Here is a 19,498-nt window from a genome sequence, read left to right on the forward strand (position 1 = left end):
CCGCTCTCTCTCTCTCCAGATCTCCCCAGGTCTCAGGTCAAATGACCCCTTTTCACAGGGCTCTTTCCCGAACCCTTCAGCTCAAGTAGCCTTGGCTCCCCTCGACTGCCTTCTTTTATTTCCTTCCGGGGAAGTTCGTTCTTGTATGGATATTTGCTTAGCTGTTGATGTCCCCTCTACCAAAAGAGACTCAGCTCCTCCAGTGCATGGAGATTTCTCAGTAATGACAAGCAGGCCTGGTATACAGTGGGTGCTCAATAAATGTTTGTGGCAAGAAATATTTGGAAAATGGGAAATAGCAGCAGAAAGAAAGGAGAGAGGGAGGGATAAAGCAGAGAAATAGAGGGAAGATTCAGCAGGTGGGGGGAAGGAGGAGGATGAAAAAGAAAGGAGGAAAGAAAAGAGGAAGGAAAGAAGGAAGGAGTAAGCAAGTGGGTGAGGGCATCTCCGCTGGGAGGGGGCACCCGGGCCCCGGGCCCCTGGTCCTTGCCCCTGGTGCCCCCATCCATCCCTCCATCTGTGACCCCAGTCCCCGTCTCCCGTGATCCCCCAGGCGCCCTCTCCCCAGCCAGATGTTTCAGGCAGGGGGGGTGGAGAGCAGCGCTGGGCCTGGGCCCACGGGGAGCTCAGACATCTGGCAGAGGAAATCACGTCCTCACCGCCGGCCAGGGAGTCCCCTGGAGATGAAGCTGCACAAACAGGAAACCCCAGCGGCAGGGGAGGGCGGGCGGGCCGTGCTGACACCAGCTGGCCAGCTGGGGCGGCAGGAAACGGCCACAGCCACATCCCCTGGGCGCTCCCGGGGCCACCGCCCTGTCCTGCCCCCCACCCCACCCCCATCCCTGGGACACTGTGGCCCCAAGTCTGTCAGCCCGCAGCGGGGCTCATAGTAATTGCTCAATAAACGCTTGTTGGTTCAGACCATAAGCGGGGAGACTGGGGTTCCTGGACAGCTGGGGAACTGGGCACTGCTGGGAGCTCCCAGTGGCCCCTGCTGCCCCCTGGGGGCCAGGAGAAGAACTGCTCCCGCCAGAACCTCCGGCCAGCCAGTCCCACCTGCAGTCTGACCACTCCCCTGGCTCCTTCCACTCCCACCTCGCTGGCCTCGGGGTCTCTGCACTTGCAAAGGAACATCGTGCCCCTCAGGGAGGAGACAAAAGAAACTAATCTGGGCAGGCACACGGTGTTCTTGGCACTTTGCAAATTCTCACCCATCTCTGTCTCTTTGCCACTTCTGCCTTTAGGTTTTTGTCCCATGCCACCCTCTCTGCCTTTCCCAAACCGTCTACGTAAACTAGCTCTCCCTCTCCTATATGCCTTCCCACCAGCACCATGCCTGACGCCACCTTATTGATCTGCACCGCTGTCGTCACCCACCCTGGACTCTGAGTCCAAAGGGGACAGCTGCTTTTGTCCCTTATTCCGGCTGTGTCCCCATGCCCAGCCCAGGGTGGGACACTGTAGGTGCTCAGTAAATGCTTGTTGAGTAAATGGATCCCACCCTCAAGAGTCTTTGGGGTGGGACAGGCCTGTCGTCAGTGATCTGGGATTGGACAGGGTTCCCATCTGCTCTGGACCACAGTATCCCAAATCCATGAAATGGGTCCAAACCTCGCCCCACTTCCTTCGACATTAGGTAGAAAGGTTCCGGGGGTGCCGGGGCTGTTGGGCGCTGCCTGCACGGCCTCCGTTGAATCTCTGGTTCTGACCTACCGGCTAGTCCGGGCATTGGGGACACCCCAGGGAGTCTGGAAGGGGAGACGTATGGGATCTATGTCCTATACTTGAACCTGGGTCCGGCAGCTGTTTGTGCAGCTGGCCACAGCTTGGGGGGTTGGGTTGAAGGCACAGAGGCTCTGAGAAGGCCCAGGCTGGGTAAGGGGCCCCGCTGTCAGGTCTCCTTCAGAGAAAGGGAGACTGACTGTGGCTGCAGTTAGAAGGATTAAGGGCAGACTCAGGGTAGAACTTCCACTCCAGCCATTTAAGGGCCGAGGGACTCCCCCATCTGACTGGAGGGGTTTAGTGGCCCGAAGGTGTCCAAGAGGGGAATAGAGCTGGCTCGGGGGACCCTGCCCTCTGACCCCCACCCCGTGCTCTCCCTTTTTCCAGACACGACCGACTTCCAGGAGAGCTTTGTCACCTCCGGTGTCTTCAGTGTCACGGAGCTCATCCAGGTGTCCCGGAGTGAGTGTTCCTGCCCGCCCTGAGCTGGGATCCAGAGAGGGGAGGGGCCCACACAGGGGGAGGGAGGTTGGAGAGGGGCTCCGGGAGGGGGACTCCAAGAGGAAAAGGGGGCTCAGAGATGGGGGAAGAGGGTCCAGGGGAGGAAGGAGCCCATCACCCCCACCTCCCTCCCACTTTGTCCTCTCCAGCCACCACCATCACCAAACCCAGGTTTCCCAGGAAGGGTGGCATCCAGCCCCTTCCCAGGGTCAGGGTGATGTGCCACCTCCCCAGGAAAGAGAACCCAAATCCTGGGTGCTGAGTGGTGGGTGCTAAGGAACCTTCTACCTCAGTATCCCTCCTCCTTGAGGTTGAGATGCTGTGTCCCTGTGGACAAGCCCCTGTCTTTCATTTGCCACCCCAGGGAGTTCTGAATGCTATTGTGCCTTAACCCTGACAATCAACTTGGCCACCAGCTCTGGCCATGCCTTTTGCTCACCAGTTGGCTTTGGTTTTCTGGTCCTTAGAATTAAGCCAGTTTGGGCCAAATTAGGAACCAGGCCAATTTGGGCAGGTTTCCCATAGGATCACCTACCCCAGGTGGCTCTCCCCCACCCCCAATCCCACCCCCAAGTCAAGGCAAATTGCAGCCCTGGACCCTGTGCCCTCCCTCACGCTCCCCTCTGTCACCTTCTGCAGCACCTGTGGTGACCGGAACAGGACCCAACTTCTCCCTAGGGGAGCTGCAGGGGCACTTGGCATACGACCTGAATCCAGCCAGCACTAGCATGAGAAGAACACTACCCAGCACCTCCTCCAGTGGGTATGTGCCCGGGTCCCCACCTCTGGGCGTTCCACCCACCCACCCCCCTCAGTCTGGCCTCAGCCGGTTCATTCCTCTGCCTGAAATGCCTTTTTTCACGTTCTCCCTGGCAAACTCCTACTCATCCTTCAAAACCCAACCCAAGGTATCTCTTCCCTCAGCCCTGACACTACTGGCCCAGCCCCTGGGACCCTTCTGAGGCCGCAGACGCAGGTTCCCACTTGGAAATGTTATGTGGCTGTGGGCCAGTCACACCGTGCTTGCCTCAGTTTCCCCACCTGTAAAATGGGGATCATGATCCTACGAGGTTGTGCTGAGGATGACAGAGGGCCAAGACAGATTGGCCCTGCCGCCTGGGTTTTATTCTCCGCCCTGCTGACCTCTGCTAAACTCTCTGGCGTCTCCACCCGGGTGGTCCCTTCCAAGCAATGGGAGGGATGGAACAGGTGTTAACTGAGAAGGAAGTGGAAAACCCGGGGTTCCCGCGATGTCTCGCGATAGTACCCTCGTCGCCCCGCCTCCTCCCATTCAGACCGGAAGTTGCCCAAGCCCGCTCCCTCCCCGCTCCGCCGTGTCTCTGTGGTAACCGGCGCGTGCCTTCCTCTCCCCTCGCTCCTTAGGAGCAAGCGGCACAAATCGGGCTCGATGGAAGAAGACGTGGACACTAGCCCCGGCGGCGATTACTACACTTCGCCCAGCTCCCCCACGAGTAGCAGCCGCAACTGGACGGAAGATATGGAAGGAGGTAGGCCGGGCACCGGGAGGGGGAGTGGGGCGGTGCCGGCCTTCCGGTCGGGGTTACTCCGGCGGGGACTACGTGCTCCGGCAGGCATCGCGCGGGCGCCAGGGAGCAGGAAGCCGCCCGGGAGCCGCGGGGCCTCTCGGGAATTGTAGTCCTGCGGGCTGCGCGCGGCTGGCAGTAAAAAGTCCGGGCTCGCGTTCCCGGAGCTATTTGGTTCCGCTGAGGAGACTTTTTTTTTTAGGTTCCCATCTCCATGGTATCTTCACCATATTTCGAGTTCTTTATGAGCCCCGTCTCTTTCCTGTAGTGTCCCCGTTCCCACTGGGTCCTTTTCTAAGGGGGTTTTGCCCTATGGCTCTCCTGTCTATATTAGGTCCTCTCTTCTATTCTCCCGGGTTAGCAGCCCCCCAGGATCTCTTTGCTGTTGAGCCAAGCTCCTCGGGATTTTTTATTATCCTCTCCCCAGTGATCTGCTCCAAAGAATTCCCCTCTTTGAGTTTCACCCGTCTACACCCCTGGTTATTTGTGACTTCCAGGAAACGGTGTGCAGAGACATTTTTAGAAGCACTGCCCTATCTTGTCCCTTCTCATGGGTTCGTGTCTCAATCCTTGCTTCTTCCTGGTGACCCCACCTCCCAGAGCCTCCCCTTTTCTCATCTATGAAACGGAGGTGTTCATGCCTGCAGTAGCAACCTGGCAGGGTTGTGGGGAAAGGAGCTAATACCTCTCGTATTCCTTAAACAGGCCTGGTACATAATAAGCACCCAATAAATGTTAGGAGTTGTTTTCTTCTCCCTCTCCTCCTCTCTGCCTTCTTCCTTTCCCTCTAGGGCCTGCTTTCTAATGAGGGTCTGGCTCTGCGAAATGCTATACTTATGGGATTCTTGAGACATGATATAATGTTGTGATTAAGAAGACAGGTTCAGGCATCGGGGAGAGCTGGGTTCAAATCCCAGCTCTGCCCCGGACTCGCCATGTGCTGTGTCACCTTGGGCAGGTGACTTCCCTTCTCTGAGCCAAAATGGGGGCTATCAGAACCATAATTCTTCGTTCAAAGGAGGCAATGGCAGGATGTGCCTAAAGCCCCTTCTGGCACATGGGAAGTGCCCGAGAAATGGGAGAGCTTTTTGTTATTCACATCTGTATAAAATCCCCATTGCCTTGAGTTGGTCTCTGATGGATCTGGTTGTGACGTTAATACCTTTTTCATCATGTGGGCTCCCAGAGCAGCCTCATCCCTTGAGGGTAACTAACTCCAGGAGGTTCTATCTCTCTTTAATTTACGGGTCATGGTGTCTTCTGTGGTTCTGTCTCTATGGATTCCCCATTTCTATCAGGGCCGTCTCCGTAAAGATCGTGCATTTAATAAGCTCAGGTTTCACTGTTAGAGACATAAAATCCAAACAGGCAGTGTGTTTCTCTTGCGAATAGATGTCCAGCAGTTGGCAGCCCAGGGCAAGTACAGGGTGGGGGACTCAGGTTCCTGCCCTAGGCTACTGACTGTGGTTTTCACTCTCACCTCATGATCCAAAATGACTGCTGGAGCTCCAGCCGTCATGTCTGTATTTCAGCCACCAGGAAAGAAGAGTGAAATCTGGGCACGCCCCCTCTGTTTAAGAATAATTCTCGGAAGTTGGCACCTACCTCTTCAGCTTATCTCGTTGCCCAGGACTTAGTCACGTGGCCACACTCAGGTGCAAATGCAAGGGAGGCTGGGAAATGTAGTCTTATTCTGGGCAATCATGTGCCCATCTCAAAATTGAAGGTTCTGTTATGCAGGAAGGAGAGAGCAGATATCAGGGGTCACCTGGTTTCTTCCTTGTCACTGCTGGGGATCTGAAAAGCACCTTTCATTAACTTTGTGATTAAAACGGCTGTCAAAATATCAACTGCATACTATTTAGAGCCGAAAGATAGCATCCGTGAAGCTGTCAAATCAACACTAAGAGGAACAGTTATGGTCTTAAGTATATTTATTAGGAAGATGGAAAGGCTGGAAGTAAAGAACTAGCTTTCAATTTAAGAAGCTCGAAGAAAAAAACAGAATTTTTTATTTTTTTATTTTTTTTTTTTTAAGAAAAGAAGCAGTTGTCAGAGAGAGTCACGGGAGTTCTTCTACTGAAAAGGAAACCCATAGCAGCATCTGGTGTTTGGTGGGGAATTGCAGAGCTGGAAGGGAACGTGAGAGAAGGTCTGTCTTATTCCATCTTCCACTTGGTTACCTCAGGAGATGGCCAGCTCACTCTCTCCTAAGGACTTCATCCTCACTGTCAACCCTTGCTGTTCAGGGTCCTGGACAGATGAACCAGTCCACCCTGGACCCTGCCCTCTTGCCTACTGGGGGAGACTGATTAGTAACTAGAATGCAGCAGCCTTGGAGAGGAGGCAGGGAGGTCTTTGGGGGCCTACAGGACGTCCCTGAGGCAGCCTGGAGAGAGCAGGGAGGGCTTCCTGGAGGAGGAGAGTCAGGGCAGGAGAGCAGCAAGGAGCTTGGGCCTTACTTCCCTGCCTTTCTCTAGCTGTGTGACTTCAAATAGCTGACTTAACCTCTCTGACCCTCTGTTTCTTCTTCTGTCACATAAGGATGTCAGCAGCACTTTCTCCCTCGTGCGGACAGATGAGAAGGAGGCTCAGGCTCGAAGTCTGTGCCTGAGGCACAAGAGCTGGGTTTATTGTTAAGTCACAGCTAAGCTGCAACCTGGACTTATCCTGGGGGAAAATGGTGGAAGAGCCTTCCCAGCAGGGGGAACAGCATATGCTAGGGTTTCTCAACCCTGGCACTATTGGCATTTGGGACCAGATAATTCTCAGTTGTGTGTGTTGTGGGTGGATCCTGTGCTTTGTAGAGTGTCAGGCAGCATCCCTGGCCTCAGTCCACTCAGTGCCAATAGCAAACCCCCCCCCCAAGTTGTGACAATCATCACTGTCTCCCTACCACTGTCAGATGTCCCCTGGGGAGCCGGCTTCATCCTGTCGTGTATGCAGACACCCCGAAGTAAAAGAGATGAAGCCATCCTTGGGTGTCACCCTGGCCTGGACTTGGCTGGTAGGCCCCCCACCCATGGGGGGCAGCTTCCTCCCTCCGGGAGGCCCTTCCCAGTCCTTCCACACGCAGACGACCATGACCGCAGGGACCATCGGGCACCCCGTTTTGCAGAGGGGAGCCCCGAGGCGCAGAGCTGCGAGGCCACCTGCCGCAGGCCGAGCAGGAGCATGGAAGCAGGTGGCCTGTCTCCAGAGGCTGTCACAGGCCAGTCCCCCAACTGCCTCTCACTGGGCCCCGTCTGTGTGCTGAGCTGTCCAACCCCATCATCTTCTGTGCTCTCACTGGGGCCACGGGTGGCAAATAGGGAAACTGAGGCACACACAGCCAGGAACGGGCAGAGCCCAGATGCAGCTAAATGGGCAAGGGTTAGGGGAGAAGGGAAGAGATTCAAAGACCTGTCCCCACCCTCTGGAATCTCACGCAGAGATATAAAGTTAGGATGAGAATACAGGCTAACAGGGAGGCTTGTATGGTGGCAAGGCAGACCGACGAAGGCATCCTGGAGAGCTTCCTGGAGGAGGCAATGCAGGGGCTGAGGCCTGAGGGCGTTGAGGGAGGGAGCCATGCAAAGATGTGTGTTGCAGGGGGGAGAGGGGCACTCTAGGCAGCGGGCACAGCATGTGCCAAGGCTCTGAGGCAGGGCCTTAGGCTTCTGCTGCTCTGGGAAGGGCCCCAGAATATCCCAGCCGCTGAAGTCCCAGGCGGGAACCAGCCCGAAAGGACCCTACAGGACCCAGACATAACTCCTGATGGCTGGATGGAGGCAAGGGCCGAGGGTCCCCAGGGAAGGGTCTGGGGGGCTTGTTGCAGCCTGTGTGGCCGTCCTGGCGTGCCTTGGTGGGGCCCTGGCCGGGCAAGACTCTCCGCACCTCGCTGCCTCACCCCTGGGACTGCCACCGCCTCCTCCTCCTTGGCCATTTCAGCTTCCTGTCTAGACAGCCTCAATTAGCCGCTCATTAGGAGGGTAAGCTGATTAGGGCCGGCTCTCCCCTCCGCTCCCCCAGGGCAGGGCTCAGCCAACCGACTGCCCCCAGCAGCTGCGCCCTGGTGCCTGGGAGGGACGGGGGCTTGGGGGACCCAGCCAGCACCCCCACCCAGGCACGCCGTCTGCAGCCGCATCTCTTGGGCCCCCGGCACTAGCTGGGGGCCTCTGCCCCCACTGTGCCTGGCCCTCCAGGCCACCCCCTCCCTAGGCCCTACCCAGCCACGGGGGGCGGAAGGGGTCAGCCCCTGCTCACCTCCCAGGAGGCTTTGCTTTCATGTCCATGGCTTTCCTGCAGCCAAATTTGGCCCCATAAGCAGGCAGCTATGATATGGGGTGAAGCAAGCTGGGGGCACGGACGAGACCTTCTCGGTCACACAGGGAATTGGGGCTTGATTCAGGCCCAGACGTTTATGAGGCACCTGCTTCAATGTAACAAAGTGGGCAGGTGGGGGAGAGGGTGGGGTTCAGAGACCCAGCACCAGCCTCCGTTGGGTGAGAGACAGTAACCCCAAGAATCTCACGCGGGATGTGAAGTTATGACAAGGATACAGGCTCTTGTGGGGGACGGGGAGGCAATGTGTGATGCTGGGATGTAGGCATCAGGGAGGGCTTCCTGGAGGAGGTGATCTTGGGGCTGAGGGAGAAAGATGAGACGAAGGTGCAGTCCCGCTGAGGGCACAGCCTGTGCCAAGGCCCTGAGGCAAGACCAGAGGGGCCTGGCGTGTTGGAGGAGCAGGGAGCGAGCCCGTGGGTCTGGAGTGGAGGGAGCCAGGGGGAGAGCCAGTGGGGACAGGGGACGGTCGTGCAGGACCCAGTAGGAGCCGAGACTTTCACCCCAGGGACAGCAGGCACTGTCAGGAGATTCTTGCTGGCAGTGGCAGGCGTGGCCGAGGGATGGTGGCGGCCCCAGCCTAGGAAGCTGGCAGAAAAGGCAACAAGGTGGGGGGCGCGGCACAGAACTTCCCAGCCCAAATATCAGTCCTCCCGAGGCCGTGGAACTTCAGTATTTAGTAAGACACTCGCTCAGCAACGGCTGTCTGTGCAGAACTGTGCACTCCATCTGTCTGTCTCTGTGACACGTTCCCACGGAACATTCCGAGTCCCAGGCCCTGCCCCGTGGAGTGGCATTGCAGGTTGGCTGAGTGGCCGAGCAAACGGACAGCTGCTGAGATGGAGGATGTGCAGGGAGTGCATTAAAGAAAGGGATATATTCTTATACGGGGCGGACAGGATGCTCAGAAGGGACAAACAGATCCCTGCCCAGATGCGGGGACATACACCCAGGGCCTTTGCAGAGCCTGCCCCGGAGCTCGGAGGCCCCGGGCCGGCTGCCCACTCCCTTCTGCCCCGTCCCGGCTCCCACAGGCCCCTCTCCGGAAGCTCAGAGAACCAGGCGGCCCTGGGGATGTGGCAGCGGTGCTGGCGGCCCGACAGCGGGGCGGGGTCTGTGCCAGGCTGTTTCCATCCAGGACGGGGCCGTTCTAGGAAATCCTCCTAAGTGTGTCTGCCGAGCCCTAACCTCATTCCCGCTGGGGCAGGGAGCCGCCCCCCACATGCACACACACACACACACACACACACACACACACGCACGCACTCACGCACACCCGCAGCCTGCAGGAGCCCGGGCAGCCTCCTCCCTCCCCGGGAAAGCCCAGGCCCTGGCTCCCGGGGCCCAGCCCGGACGGCGGGCAGGTGGCATGACAGCTGACAGCAGCCCCAGAAGCCCGGGGCAGCGCCCATCCGGAAGCTTCCACAAGACAAGCCGGACACGCAGCTCACTCGCCCCATCCCAGGGCCGCCGGGGATGTCCTCACAAGGCCACGTGACCCGTGCAGGCAGTGGATTTGTGACAGCAAGGGCAGGTGACAGCCCGTCCTCAGCTCACCCAGGGCCGCGGCCATCGGGGGGACGAGAAGCCGTGGATGTGGAAACACGTGTGGGGGCGGCAGGGGTGCTGGGAGGACGGGGGTGACAGATTCCCCGAGCGCTCGGCCTCGGGGGAGGGACACGTTCTCACAGGGGCAACTCTGCCCCCGGGGCGCTCGGCAGTGTTCGGGATCATAGAGGCCAGGTTTGGGGGAGCCCCGAATAACACCCCGCGTCACTGCAGCAGTGGCTGCAATGTGACGTCCGTCTTTGAGCTGGGTGCCACGATGCCGCCCAGCTCAGGGCATCTGAGGCTGCAGGCATCCTTGCAGGACGCGGAGGGACGCGGCCCCTCCCACCCCACCCCACCCCCTGCACAGCTCCTGGGAAGAAATTCCAGAACGTTCCGGCAAGGGCAGCTGGCACTCGCTTGAAGGAAGGGGGCGACTCAGCCAGGGTCTTGCGGTCTCCAGGACCAGCCAGGATTTGAACTCGGGGTTGTCCACTTCCCCCACAGCCGGGGTCTCACTGGGGGGCTTCTGCGTGGTGGGAGGAACCTTAAGACCCAGGGTCCGGGAGGGGCGGCCTCGTGGGTGTCCTTTCCCCACCTGAGTCGTTCATTCATTCATTCATTTCTTCATTTGTCCATGCCTGTGTGTGTTATTTCATTCATTTGTTCCTTCATTTGTTCATTCATTCTTGTTCATTCGTTCATGTGTTCATTTGTCCACATTCCTGCATTTATTCTTTCCTTCCTTCATTTGTTTGTTTATTTTTCCATTCCTTTGTTTGTTCCTTCATTCATTCATTCATTTTTTCATTCGTTTTGTTCATTCATTTATTTGTTCGTTCATTCATTTATTCATTTGTTCATTTGCCCATTGCTGTATTCTTTCCTTCCTTCCTTCCTTCATTCGTTTGTTCATTTGTACATTCCTGCATTTGTTCCTTCATTCATTTGTTCCTTCAGTCATTTATTCATTCAGGAAGGGCCAAGGAGCTGAGTCAGAGGGTGTCGGGGCTTCCCGAGGGCCAGGGCCGTCCCAGGCAGCCTGGAGAGGTAGCAAGACCCCGTCTGCAGGTGGCGGCTTTTAGTAATGACAGCAAGTACTCTCGGCGGGTGGGTGGGAGCCGGGTTTGGTCTGCCCAGCTTCTTTCCGTGTTTTATTTCATCAAATCCTCACCATGACCCTACGAGGAAGGTTCCGGGCCTCGTCCCTGGTGTGGAGCCACCGAGGGACTTGTGCTCACTTAGCTCGTTGGGGCCGAAATGGCCTCCACCCTCCCTGCTCACCCCAACGCCGTCTCCAGGGCAGCAGGCCTCCCCTGGGGGCGCAGGGCAGCCCTGAGCTGTCTCATTTCTCTGGAAGGAGCAAAGACGGGGTGTGGGGATTGGGGTGGCATCCAGGGGCCTGTGTGTCCCTCCAGTCAGCCCCCTCCTTCGCTCTAAGTCTCAGTTTCCTACTCTGTGAAATGGGCACCCGACCCTCACCCTGGGTCCCCACACTCCCTAGGCCGACTCTCTGGACGCTGGACTTGGGGGAGTTCTGGGGCAGCAGGAGGGGGCACTGCAGCACAGCGGGCTGTGGGGTGGGGACCCAGGCGTTCAGCATGCAGGGGGTGATCGCCCCACCCACCGCCCCATGACCCTCCCATCCCCCTCCCCGCGCAGGCATCTCATCCCCGGTGAAGAAGACAGAGATGGACAAGTCGCCGTTCAACAGCCCATCCCCCCAGGACTCGCCGCGCCTCTCCAGCTTCACCCAGCACCACCGACCCGTCATCGCCGTGCACAGTGGTGAGTGCTGCCAGCCCAGGCCGGGCAGGTCCCCCCACAGGCAGGGAAGTCCCACCGGCTGTCTAACCTTGAGTCCTGCTGCTGTAGCCTCCCGGCCAAGCATAACAACGTAAAGGTGCCATGGAGAGCACCCAGGCCTCATCCCGGCCTTGCCAGGAGAAGGGACTCATCTCTTCAGGCCTCGGTTTCCCCTTCTGCAGGAAGACTGCAGCCTGGGCTCAACCCCCTCCTCCCCCCCCACGTCTGACCCCTGCATTCCAACCCCAGATACACTGACGGACAGAATCAGAAGGTGCCAACACACAGCTGCACGGGACCTTCCCAGATCCCCAAGGGGTTGGGCTGCACCCACATTTCACAGATGAGGAGGCCAGAGCCAGATGGGTGGCAGGGAGCTGCTCAGGGTCCCTACCACGGACCACAGGGTCATACAGTCACAGGACATCACGCCACATGTGTGGCCAGACACACAGGAGATGCATGGACAACACCACGCAGGCAGTACGTGTTACACACACACACACACAGACACACACACACACACACACACACACACACACACACACAGACACAGCAGGAGTTAGTCCCCCTGAAGCCGCGGCTCGTAACCTGAGCTGCCCTCTGTATCCCCGGGCCTCCATCCTCACCCCCCATACCAGGGTCCTGGTTAGGGTTAGAGTTAAATCATTGAAGTCACTTAGAACGGGGCCTGGCAGGTGGAAAGTGCTGGAATGTTGCTATCCTCTCATTATTACGATTATTATTTAGTTGCAGACGAGGATGCAGACACACACAGAGGGAGGCACGCAGAAGTCAGCAGAGCAGTGGCTTAGGCCAGGGTTCGGCAGACCGCGGTCCTCTGCTTGCTTTTGTAAATAAAGTTTTATTGGTACACGGCCACACCCGCTCACTGGCATATTGTCTATGGCGGCTTTACAGCTACAACAGCAAAGCAAGGAGTCCGGCCTCCAAGCCGAAAATATCGATCCTCTGGTCTTTGTCTGAGGTGACAGGAAGGGGAGCAATGCTTGTGGGCACGGGGTTTCTTTGGGGCTGATGAGAATGTTCTGGAATTAGTTAGAGATGATGGCTGTCCAACCTTGCAACTCTACTAAACGCCATTTAATTGTACCCTTTAAGAGGGTAGACTTTGTATCTATCAATTTTTAAAAGTGTTTGCTCTCTGGTCTCTCATGGAAAGAGTTTGCTGGCATAGCCTGTGGGTCGTGGAGCCCCGGGGCTGCCACCTGCTTTGCCGGGCAACCATGGGCATGTGACGTGACCCGCGACGGCCTCCGTTTCCGTCGGTGGATATAGATTATGTAAAAAGACAAAAAAAAAAAAAGAAGAAAAAGAAAGGAGGCTGTTTTGGCCAAAGTGGGGAGAATGTGAGCATCGAAATCAATAACCATAGCAACGAATTTATTCAATTTATTGAATAAAGAAGAAATTTTGAGTCCCTGCAGCATAAATGAACACAGAAGGACAAGACTACAACTCGTTGAGTCCAAACGATATCAGTTAAATGAATAGGTGGGGAGGGGGCGCAAAGCAGGTAGACCCCCGACCCCAGCCGCCACCCTCAGCCCCCCTGACCGCCCGCGGTCCCCCATCTCCGCAGGAATCGCCCGGAGCCCACACCCGTCCTCAGCCCTGCACTTCCCCACCACCTCCATCCTGCCTCAGGCGGCCTCCACCTACTTCCCGCACACGGCCATCCGCTACCCACCTCATCTCAACCCGCAGGACCCGCTCAAGGACCTCGTCTCGCTGGCCTGCGACCCAGCCAGCCAGCAGCCTGGACCGGTGAGTCCGGCCGGGACCCGGGTTCTGGGCTCGCCACGGCGGAGCTCGTCAGGGGCGGGGTCACCAGGCCGTCTCGGGGGTCCTGCGCCCACCCTGCATCTACAGGAACTCAGGTCCTGCGTCCCTCAGGGTCTGATGGGGTCGGAATTCAGACTTCTTCCGATTTTAGAGTTTCCGGCACATACCTTACATGACCGCCCCGCTCTGTGGGGCCTGGGGGACCACCCCATCCTCAAGCAGGGTCCCAGTGTCTGTGGCACAACATGAATATAAACACCAGGCAGGTGGGCAAGAAGCCTCCCTCTGGGCCAGGTGTTGCTAAACTTGTGCAAGAGAAACTTGGCGTCCAGAACCTTCTGGATCTCGGAACCCGTCGCGGGCGAGGTTGTGGGCTAGAATGTGCTCGTGGTGAATTAGGAAAAGCATACGAGGTGAAGGGAGCGGCCAAGGTGTTGTTTCAGGGGCAGCGGCCTCGTGGGGACAGGAGTTGGTGCCCAGGTACCTCGGGCCATCGAGAGAGGGGCCAGCAATGCCGGGGGTGGGGGGGTCTTGTTGGGGTCTGGGTGACAGTGCGGCTGTTCTCAGGGGCCCAGCAAACTCGTCTCCGCCGGGCCTGGGGTCCGGACCCCGCTGCCCCATAGTCCCCCACCCCAGGCCGGGCCACGGATCCCAGCGACGGGCCCCATGCAGGGCTGTGGACAGAGCCAGGGGCAGCCCAAGGCCCCCTTCACCACGTGTCTCTCTGTCCCTCCCCCATCAGTTGACTGGAGGTGGCTGACTCAGAATGTCCGGTCACTGCCGAAACACTGGCGCCGCCACTTCCAAGGCTGCCTCCTGGCACTGTCCCCACCTCCCACCCTCCTCCAGCCTCCTCCGTGTCCCCTCCGCAGTCCCACCGCTGGAGTCAGGCTCAGGCCCGGCCCGGCGGACACTGGCAAGTTTGTTGGGTCTCCAGATGGCAGCCGGGCCCTCACAGGGTTCCACGAGGTGGGGGGCAGCATCCGGGGTCTGCCCCGGTGTATGGAGCGGCCTGGGGGCCCTCAGGGGCCCACCCTGAGTCTCCCAGCCCCCCCTCGGTGCAGTAGGGCAGCTGTGGTAGATGGCTGAGGGCCAAACTGGGCGCTTGGGTGTATCTTGTTTGTGAAAAGTGGGGATCTGTTTTTGTTTTGAAAACGTGAAAATTCTGGAGCTCTTATTCTTTGGGGCAAAAATGGGCCACACCAGGCCTTTGTCCCCACAAGGCCCTGGGGCAGGCGGCCCCACCTTCTAGACCTCTCTGCTTTCTCGATCTGGTTCCAGGTGGCGGCTTGGGGCGCCTCACCCACCCTGCAATCCAGGGCTGCTCTGGGCTGAGAAGCGCCCCCCACCCATACCAATTCCGGGGTCCCCCCTTCAGTGCTGGCTCTGCCCCCACCTTCTCCCTGTCACCCCTGTGCAGGCCTGGGGGCTGCCATCCTCCAGGCTGCCTCAGCTTCTTGCCCTTCACCCCCACCCCCGAGGGTGTCCTGTGCCCCCCACCCCTGAGCCGAGCCCGCAGCCCTGGGTGGGCGTCTCAGCACCCCCAGAGCTCACCCCGATGCCTCCGTCTGCTCCTCGCCCCCTTTTGGCCCGTCTCTCTCCCCAAGGGAGGTTCCTCACCCCACCCGCAGGGGAGATGCACCCCAAGCTCCCAGGGGTGCTCCCGGGTTGGGCGTCTCTTACAAGACGGTCTCCCGATCTCTGCAGCTCGCTCCCTGGGGGACCCCGGGCAACTGGGCTCCCCTCTCTGAGCTTCCGTCTCCTCTGCTGTGAAAAATGGGGCGGTCTCAGCATCCTCCTGGCCAGGCAGGCGGGGGGCGAAGAGGACAGGCACCGCTCTCCTCACCTGCCTCCCCCGGGCTGTAAAGTGGGGGAACCACCCTGTACGCGTTGTGGAGTGGGGTCCACCCAGGGCCCCGCATGCAGGAGGCACTTAATAGGTTCCCACCCCTCCCCCTCCACTGCCCCTGCACCCGGGCGCCTAACCGCACGTCCCCCCTGCTGCCCCCCAGCCTACCTCCCATGAGCCCCCACCCCGCTGATACCATCCCAGGGCTCCCCCCAGCCAGCGGCCCCCGGTCCTGAATAATTCACTTGCCGACAAAACAGAATAGTAGAGATTTAAAAAATCCACGCGTGTGTATGGCTTGCGCAGAGCACTCTCTGGGAGGAAATGAATCAGTGAAGCCCCTCATTAATTTGTGGTGCCCCCACCGGGGACCCAGGCCGGGTTCAGGGTGGGGAGGCCCTAATGATTCACCCGCGGCCTCGGAATTAGGCGTCTCGCACCCTCTGTCCCCGCAGCCCCGTCCCTAGGCAGGACCCCTGACCCCCCAGGACGGGGCTTTTGGGGCGGCGAGTGCGAGCCCCCCTCGCTAACGGGCCTCTCGGTCTCTCTCCCCGCAGCCTACTCTTCGCCCGGCTCGGCCCCTGCAAACCGTTCCTTTGTGGGATTAGCGCCAAGGGATCCGGTGGGCGTTTATCAGGCACAGGTAGGGGGCCCGAGAGGCCCGAGAGGCCAGGGGCGGGAGGGCAGGGCCCCGGGGGCCGGGGGGCTGGGGCGCCGCCCCCCAAAACCCACCCCCACCTGGCTTCTCCCCATTTTCCATGCCCCTCCTCAGGGGGCAGAGCCACAGGGCCTGGGGTTGCAACCCAGATGGGGAAACTGAGGCCCAGGGTCACACGGCCAGTGAGTCCGTGTCCCATTTCCAAGCCGCTGACCTAGGGGGCCCACAGGGAGGGGAAGGAGCTAGCACTCCCAGCCAGGAGCGGGCGGGGAAACCGAGGCAGCCCAGGGCAGGGGGTGGGGCCTCCAGTCCAGCCTCCAGGGCCCACACCCCAAAAGTTAGGTGGGTTGAGGCTGTGTCAGTGGAGGAGGCTGAGGGAGCAGCTGTGAGTTGCCTGTGTTGGAAGTACAGTCCCAGGGCTCCCAGCTCCCTGGGGGCACCCCGTCCCCTGCTCCCTGCACCCCATCGTACCCAACACCCCCCTTGGATCCAGTGTGTCCGTGTGTGTGTGTGATGGGCCCACGGGGCAGGACAGCAGCAGCGGCGTGGGGAGTCGGGGTGGGGACGTGCGAGTTGGGGAGGGGCTGCACCCCAAGGCCCAGATGTGCAGAGACCCCAGCTCAAGGGGCCGCAGCAGGCCAGAACAGCCGGTGCCACAGAACACGGGGATTTGTGGCCCCCCACCCCGGGGCAGTGGTCACCCCTCCCAGCCACCCTGGGAGGACCTCTGCCCCACGTCCACAGGCAGGGCTCAGGGAGGGGTCTGGAGGTGCCACGTGGGCCCTGGGAGCCCCTCCTGCTGGTGACCCCGGGACCTCACAAGGTGGGGGGCAGAGTGTGGCAGGAGAACCCTGTGGTCACCCCCCCACTGCTGAGGCCACGGCCCGGTCCCCAAGGAGCCCCCCTCATGCAGCTCCGCCTGGCGCTCAGCCCTGATTCCCACCAGCCCCAGCCCCGGGAGGGAGCAGGGGTCTCTGGGCTGCGGGTCCCGGGGGGTGGGGCTGGGGGGCGTCCCAGGGACCCTTTGAGGGGCCTGGAGCTCTGGGAACTTTCCATCCATGTGGGATGCTAAAGGGCTCACACACCCCATGTGCTTAGCCCCTGCCCCGGGGTCCGGAGAGGGAGGGCATCCACCCGGCGTCACCCAGCACACAGGGGTCTCCCAGCTTGGGGCTCTGGCCCCCGAGTCCCAAAACTAATAAACACCTTGTCACCCTCCCTGGCCTCTTGTCACCCTCTGCATCTGGAGGCACCGGCTGACCTGGCTCCCCCTGCCAGGGCCCGGGGAGTCCCTTCCCAGAGCTGTGCCCCCCAACCCGCACCCCCACCGAGCAGGATGACCCAGAAGTGGGGTGGGGGCGGGAACCAGGCCCTTTGGTTCTGCGGGCTCCGGGGCCACCCCCTCCTGGCTGGCTCCACTGGGGTCTCAGGGTGGGGTGGGGGGCAGGGGGCACAAGGACTCTGCTGCAGGAGGTGCTGGGGGCCGAGCCCGGGTGGGCCGTGATGGGGTGATGGCTGGAATGTGGGGGCCTGGTGGACACACTTTGCCGTCGAGGGCAATGGGGAGCCACAGCAGGGTTTCAGGCGAGGGAGGGGAAGAGTCAGGTTGAGGAGCCGGGCTGGTGTCGGGACGAAGGGAGGGACAGGTGGACGCAAGGGGCTCAAAGGAGGATGGGGTGGGGTCTCTGGGGAGAGCCAGACCCCGAGGGGAGGGAAGGAGCCCCTGCCCCGCGGGCTCAGGGCCGGGAGGCCGCTCGTTTCTGATTCTGGCCCTGTCAGCACTTCTGCTGCCACCTGCCGCCTTCCTTCCCTCTCCCCCCGCTCCCGCTCCCCCCACCCGGCCGCGCTTCCTCCCCAGCCTCCCCTCCTGTGGACGCACCCCCGGACAGTGGCCCCTCCCCCAGTCGCCCCTCCGATTACCCCCCCTCCAGTCCCGTTCCCCTGCCCCCCCCCCGTCCTGAGCCCTCCCTCGCTTTGGCCCCGTGTCCCGCTCCCCCCACCCCCTGCCGACACTTCACTCCAGTCGTGCCCAGGGCTGAGCCACCTGCCCGGAGCCCCCACTGCCTCAGTGTCCCCTCCCGGCGCGGGGGACGCCGAGGAAGGGGGGAGGGGCGGGGGCCGGGGGGGGGGCGCCGCGGGAGGGGCCACGCCCCGCCTGTCTGGTTGCCGCGGAGACCAGACGTGAGGTCACGGCCGCGCTGAACTTGAACTTGGCCGGAGGCGGGGGCTGGGAGCCGCGGCGCCGGCTGGGTGGGGTCGTCCGCACTCGGGCTGCGGTGGGTTTACGAGCGGGTCGGGGGAGTCGGGGTGCAGCCCCGGGCGGGCCCCCCAGCCCGAGCCCCCGTGGCCTCCTCTGACGACCCCCCAGCAGGGCCCGCGGTGGGCGAGGGAAAACGCCTGAACCGCTTGGGACGCCGCCCGCGGTTGCCTCTGCTCCCCTTTAATTGAGCGTCTGTGACTTCCCGGGGCTACCCTGTTGGGGTTCGGAGCCAGCCTAGGGGTCAGTCCTGGACGTGGGTGGAATGAGAACTGCATCCAAACGGCCCGAAGTTCAAATCCCGGCTTTGCCACTTCTGCGCTGGTGGCCTTGGGCAAGTTCCTTAACCTCTCTGAGCTCTGAAAACGAGGGGGGTCACAGCCCCTCCTTCATGGGGACCATTAAACCAGAAAACGTTTTTTTAAAAAAAGCCAACAAAGAACCCTGATTACAGCCCCTGGGGATTAGTGGCCTTCCTTAAAGGTCCATTTATTTCTGTCTCCCCCAGGCACCAAGGGTAGGGACACTGAAACCACAGCCCCTTCCCCCCAAGACCTTCCCCTCACCCCCATTTACAGTGAGGGGTGACGAGGCTCAGAGTTAGGGCCGCCAGCTTCAGCAGATGAAGTCCAGATTAAAGAAAAAAAATGAATCAACTATTTAGTAAATAAGTATATCCCAGTGGTGGCATGGGGTATACTTATACTAAAGGAAGTTTTCCACGTTTATCTGAAATTCAAATTTAACTGGGCGCCCTGTGTTTTCTCTAGCAGCCTGATTCTGGGGGCAAAGGTGCCTGCCCAGGGATCACGTAGAGGTCTGGGGTGGGGGTCAGAGGTCACGGGGTAGCAGTGTGGGGGGCATGGGGGTCAGGGCAGTGGGGAGCAAGTCAGTGGTAAAGTCTGACCCCCTTCTCCCTCCCCCCTTTCTCTCTCTGTATGTGTCTCCGCCGGGCCCCCCAGTCCTGGTATCTGGGGTAACAAAGTCTTCCCAGGACCCTCGTCCTCCGTCCCGGGAATTCCGGGGGGCAGCACCGCCGGCCCCCGGCCCACGTTTTCGGTGGAAATTTAGAACGAGCCAGGGACACCCCGCTGCTGCCCCCCCAGCCCCGCCGAAGAAGACACAACACACAGGCACGACGACGCAACCGAGGAAAAAAGGAAAAAAGACAAAAAAAAAAAAAAAAAGATGACAGCAGGAAAAAAGAGACAAGAAAACAAACAAATATAAACAAAAAAAACCCACCCAAGCAGGAGGACAAGAGGTCAGGACGGCAGCACTTCCGGCTCTCTCGGGACACCACCGACGGACTGGTGGACGGACGGATGCATGGACGGACGGGCACACAGGCTCCGCCGCCCCAAGGGGACTTGCACCGCGGACGTGTCCCTAAGTTACTCATCTCGACCCCGCCGGCCTCCTGGGAGGACAGACAGACGCCCGCCTGCCCGCCGGCCGCCCCCCAGGCCGGGACTCTGCGCGGA

General features: G+C 60.1%; 1 protein-coding gene across 3 annotated transcripts in view; it reads left to right on the forward strand.

Annotated features, from left to right (window-relative positions):
- Positions 1-19,239, forward strand: part of NFIC (nuclear factor I C) — a 58,565-nt gene extending 39,326 nt beyond the window's left edge. For 2 of the 3 annotated variants that reach the window (XM_037824247.1, XM_037824246.1), the window contains exons 4-10: positions 2,110-2,184; positions 2,863-2,986; positions 3,607-3,731; positions 11,301-11,426; positions 13,048-13,232; positions 15,657-15,742; positions 18,977-19,239. In XM_037824247.1, the coding sequence (XP_037680175.1) occupies positions 2,110-2,184; positions 2,863-2,986; positions 3,607-3,731; positions 11,301-11,426; positions 13,048-13,232; positions 15,657-15,707 (686 nt within the window). In that variant the 3' untranslated portion in view covers positions 15,708-15,742; positions 18,977-19,239. The remainder of the gene's footprint in view (positions 1-2,109; positions 2,185-2,862; positions 2,987-3,606; positions 3,732-11,300; positions 11,427-13,047; positions 13,233-15,656; positions 15,743-18,976) is intronic. The other variant, XM_037824248.1, reaches the window with a different exon arrangement.
- The last annotated feature ends 259 nt before the right edge of the window (positions 19,240-19,498 follow it).

Source organism: Choloepus didactylus, assembly GCF_015220235.1.
Source record: "Choloepus didactylus isolate mChoDid1 chromosome 25 unlocalized genomic scaffold, mChoDid1.pri SUPER_25_unloc1, whole genome shotgun sequence".
Lineage (NCBI taxonomy): Eukaryota > Metazoa > Chordata > Mammalia > Pilosa > Megalonychidae > Choloepus > Choloepus didactylus.